Source organism: Littorina saxatilis, unplaced genomic scaffold (assembly GCF_037325665.1).
Source record: "Littorina saxatilis isolate snail1 unplaced genomic scaffold, US_GU_Lsax_2.0 SUPER_17_unloc_1, whole genome shotgun sequence".
In the NCBI taxonomy this organism is placed as follows: Eukaryota; Metazoa; Mollusca; class Gastropoda; order Littorinimorpha; family Littorinidae; genus Littorina; species Littorina saxatilis.
In genome coordinates, this window is record NW_027125704.1 from 55,198 (window position 1) to 58,857 (window position 3,660).

The 3,660-nt window shown below is 51.7% G+C and overlaps 1 protein-coding gene across 1 annotated transcript; it reads left to right on the forward strand.

The window, feature by feature from the left end:
* The first annotated feature begins 2,233 nt into the window (after positions 1 to 2,233).
* Positions 2,234 to 3,391, forward strand: LOC138954189 (ribonucleoside-diphosphate reductase small subunit-like). The gene has a single exon (XM_070326087.1). It carries the CDS (start codon positions 2,234 to 2,236, stop codon positions 3,389 to 3,391), a length of 1,158 nt encoding a protein of 385 aa, XP_070182188.1.
* The last annotated feature ends 269 nt before the right edge of the window (positions 3,392 to 3,660 follow it).

Here is a 3,660-nt window from a genome sequence, read left to right on the forward strand (position 1 = left end):
CCGGCCAGAGGACGTCGAGCACGCCCGCTATGACTCTGCCAACGACGACGCTACACGAGCAGTGTTCTCCAAGCCCTTTGTAGACCACCTGAGCGACCCTCTGACCCACGTCAGGTTGCAAGACTTGCCTTCTGACGGTAAAGCGTGTTACTGGATCTACATGGACCCGGCATACCACCCCTCTGAGCAGTCTGCGATAGCCATCACGTGTGTCAGGATTGGCCGTGGGAACCACGTCACGCTATGCTTTGTAGACAGGAAGCTGGTTACCCACGGGGACCTAGGGAGAGTCGGGTCTATCATGGAAGAGATGTACGTCAAATGCGTGACGACCATCGTGAACAGGTCCCAAGGGGAAAAATGCTACTTCTTCGTGGCCCTCGAGCGCAACAGCAACCCGGACGCCGTCAGGTCTTATTACAACACATGGGTAAACCTGCATGCCCGAGGAGTGGTTACCAACCGTCAATGCGAGTTCTTCAACTACGTGGACGTCTACGCCGGCCGCAACCTGTCGTACGGCTACAACCTCGGGGTCAGGAAGAAGCATATATTCAGTACGATCGTGTCTTTCTTGAACAACAGACACAAGACTCACTTCAGGGTGGCGTCCACGGCAGAGCACGGGGCTTACTCGAGAGACATATGCACCCTCGAGCATCTTGTGCAAGAGATCAAGAACTTCCATTACAAGGACAGGAAGTACACGGGGAAGCTCAACAAAGCGACTACAGACGACATAACCACGTGCCTCGTCATGAGCCTGTACCTCGGGATTGCTCATACACCCCTGGCAGACACGCGCATCGCTAACCTGAGGACGGAACAGGTCACTCACTGTACCCCCCCTTGGATCGGGACCAATTGCAGGTGCCCCTTACCCGTTAAGTAATCATAAACACAATAAAAAAAGTGAAAACTACTTGTGGGTTTTATTTGCAAATCAAACACGTGTCCCCGCACTGTCCCGCATCTGTCTCCACTGGCACGTACAAGATGGCCCGGGTCTGCTTGTTGAGTATGACCATGCGAGCTTTGCCACCCTGCTGGGAAACGGTGAACACCCGTGAAAACCCGCCGTTGATGGTCCACTCGAGCTCGTTAATGTAAAACTCGTCACCGTCGTAAGAGACCAGCGGGTACGAGATGATGCCTCTGTGGTTCTTCTCCACGCAGTACAGGGGTTCTTGGGTGTAGTCATCAGTAAAGATTTGCGACCTGTGAGCTCCTCCCGCGGACGACTTCTTTTTGACCGCGACGTTGACCGGCCTGCAGCAAAATGGGCACATCTTGACCGTGAAGAGGTCTAGAATGCGCTTTACGTTCACGTTCCTGCGGCCAAAGCACATTATACCCGGGGGTAAAGGTCGCGCCCCAACAATAAGGTTGACTGAAAATCTCGCCTTGTGAGACTTGACCAGAGAGTACAGCAGGTTGCACACGTGGATGTTACGAGCGTCTTCCGTAGCGTCCTTCATGTACTTAACGAGCAACCTCGTCAGAAACACGGGGTTCTCGTGAAACAGCCTGTAGGACAGGTCATGTAAGAACCTCAGGGTGCTTTCTGTATATGCTAGTTGATCAATGGGCATCACGGGGTTGGGAATGATGTCATCAAAACTAGCCGCAGAGGCTACGTGTTGAGACATGGACATTGATTTCGTGGCGGCCATAGCCTCGACCGTGAGGGTGTAGTACTTGACGGCCATCTTCCAGAAGGGTTTCCCCGGGGGTTTGGCGCTCGGTGATCGCAGGGCGCTCTGTGTCCGCATGGCGCTCTGTGTCTGCTTGGCCGTGTCTAGTAACTGTACTAGATGTTCTTCGAAGTACAGTGTGGTCATCATCACGTAGTCCATTAATACGTCTACGGCGTGTCTGTAGTTGTTCTCGTTTGTCGGAAATGCTAGCTTGAGGGGTTTGAACACGTACTCGTGCATACCCAACCTTACCAGCGGGTTAGAATAGTCGCCATTCCAGAACATGACAGCGCGCACTGGCGACAGCTTACTGCTTCTACCCATGATCGGACTGGCGCTAGGTCTGTAGTGATTTGGGGTATATTCGATACAACAACAGACTACGGGCTGAGAGTGATGTCTGTTGTATTAGGATCGAACTCTGTTGTAGATTGAACTCTGTTGTATTAAACTTGTATATAAAGACTCGGATCACTCGAGGAATATTCATTCAAGGATATTCATTCGAGGAGCAGACAATTCTGAACAGATCCACTATGGCAGAATATGTCAAGAGCCTGCCCAACGGGCCCGTCAGGGCGGAACTGGTCGAGCAACTCAAACAATACCCGGTTTCTATGCTCCTCGATGCCGTCAAGGACAACCCCAACCACACAACCAACGATTTCGTTGAGCGGGAGATGTACAAGATCAAAGAGCTAAAGTTGCTCCGGGAGCTCAAACCGGAATTCTGGGAGGAAGACGAGGAACGCCACACGCTACTCCCCATCAAGCTCAAAGACATCTGGGCAGAGTACATAAAACAAAGGGCGTGCTTCTGGACCCCGGGGGATGTATCGTTCGAGAAGGACGATTACGACTCTCTGTCCGACCCTCACAAGCGTATCATGAAGTATATCATGGGGTTCTTCAGCGTGGCCGACTCTATAGTCAACGAGAACATCTTCACCAACCTCTTGAAGAACATGCCGACCCTAGAGGCCAAGTTTATGTACATGATGCAAGAGGCCCAAGAGAACGTTCACAACGAGGTGTACAGCAAAATGGTTGACGCGTATATCAAGGACCCCGAGGAAAAAAAAGCCATCTTCAGAGCCGCCCTCGACATGAAGGCCATCAAGCGAAAGGTGGACTGGGCCAAGAAGTGGCTCAACGAGGCCGACGGGCTAGCTCAGGTCATAGTGGCGTTCCTCATCGTTGAGTGTCTGCTATTCCCGGTCATCTTCGCCATCATCTATTGGATGCTTTCCGAGAAGAATCTGCCCCTCGAAGGGTTCTTCTTCAGCAACGAGTTTATCGCCAGAGACGAGGGCATGCACGGTGATGCGGGCATCACAGTGTACAACAACTACTTCCCCGAGGAGACCAAGCTGTCGCAGGAGACGGTTCAAAGCATGATCGCGGAAGCAATCGAAGCTGACCACGAGTTTGTCATCGAGGCGTTTGACGGCAACAAGTTCCCTGGTATGACCCCGGAGATGCTGATGCAATACGCCAGGTTCCTCGGAGACCAGACCCTGATGCAGCTCAATTACGAGCCCATGTATAACGTGGATAACCCCTTCAGGTTCATGCAGAACCTCGGTATGGACGGGCGTACCGACTTCTTTGCCAAAAGGGTCTCTGAATACAGGAAGGACAGTCCCTCGGGGGAGGAAGCGTCTACCTTTGATATCATCAGTGATGATATCTGAAACAGCCTCTCAAGTCCAAAATGATGATGTCTGAAAATAAAACCCCACATGTCTAAATAAAACCCTATTTGTTTTTTGTATGACCCCAGAAGCGTCCCGGGTCAAACCGCTGTTTTTTTCAAACCACTGCGCAAGAACAGCAGGTTGCAATACCCCGTAATTGTAGCGTGAGAGGAAGGGTCGGTTACTAGCACGTCTATACACCTCAAGGCCAGTTTCTCTGTCGCCCCCGATATCTGTTTATGCGTCTCTATGGTCTCTTGTCTGTC

Coding starts and splice junctions, on each gene's coding strand:
- LOC138954189 (XM_070326087.1), top strand. CDS start 2,234: ATGGCAGAATATGTCAAGAGCCTGCCCAACGGGCCCGTCAGGGCGGAA.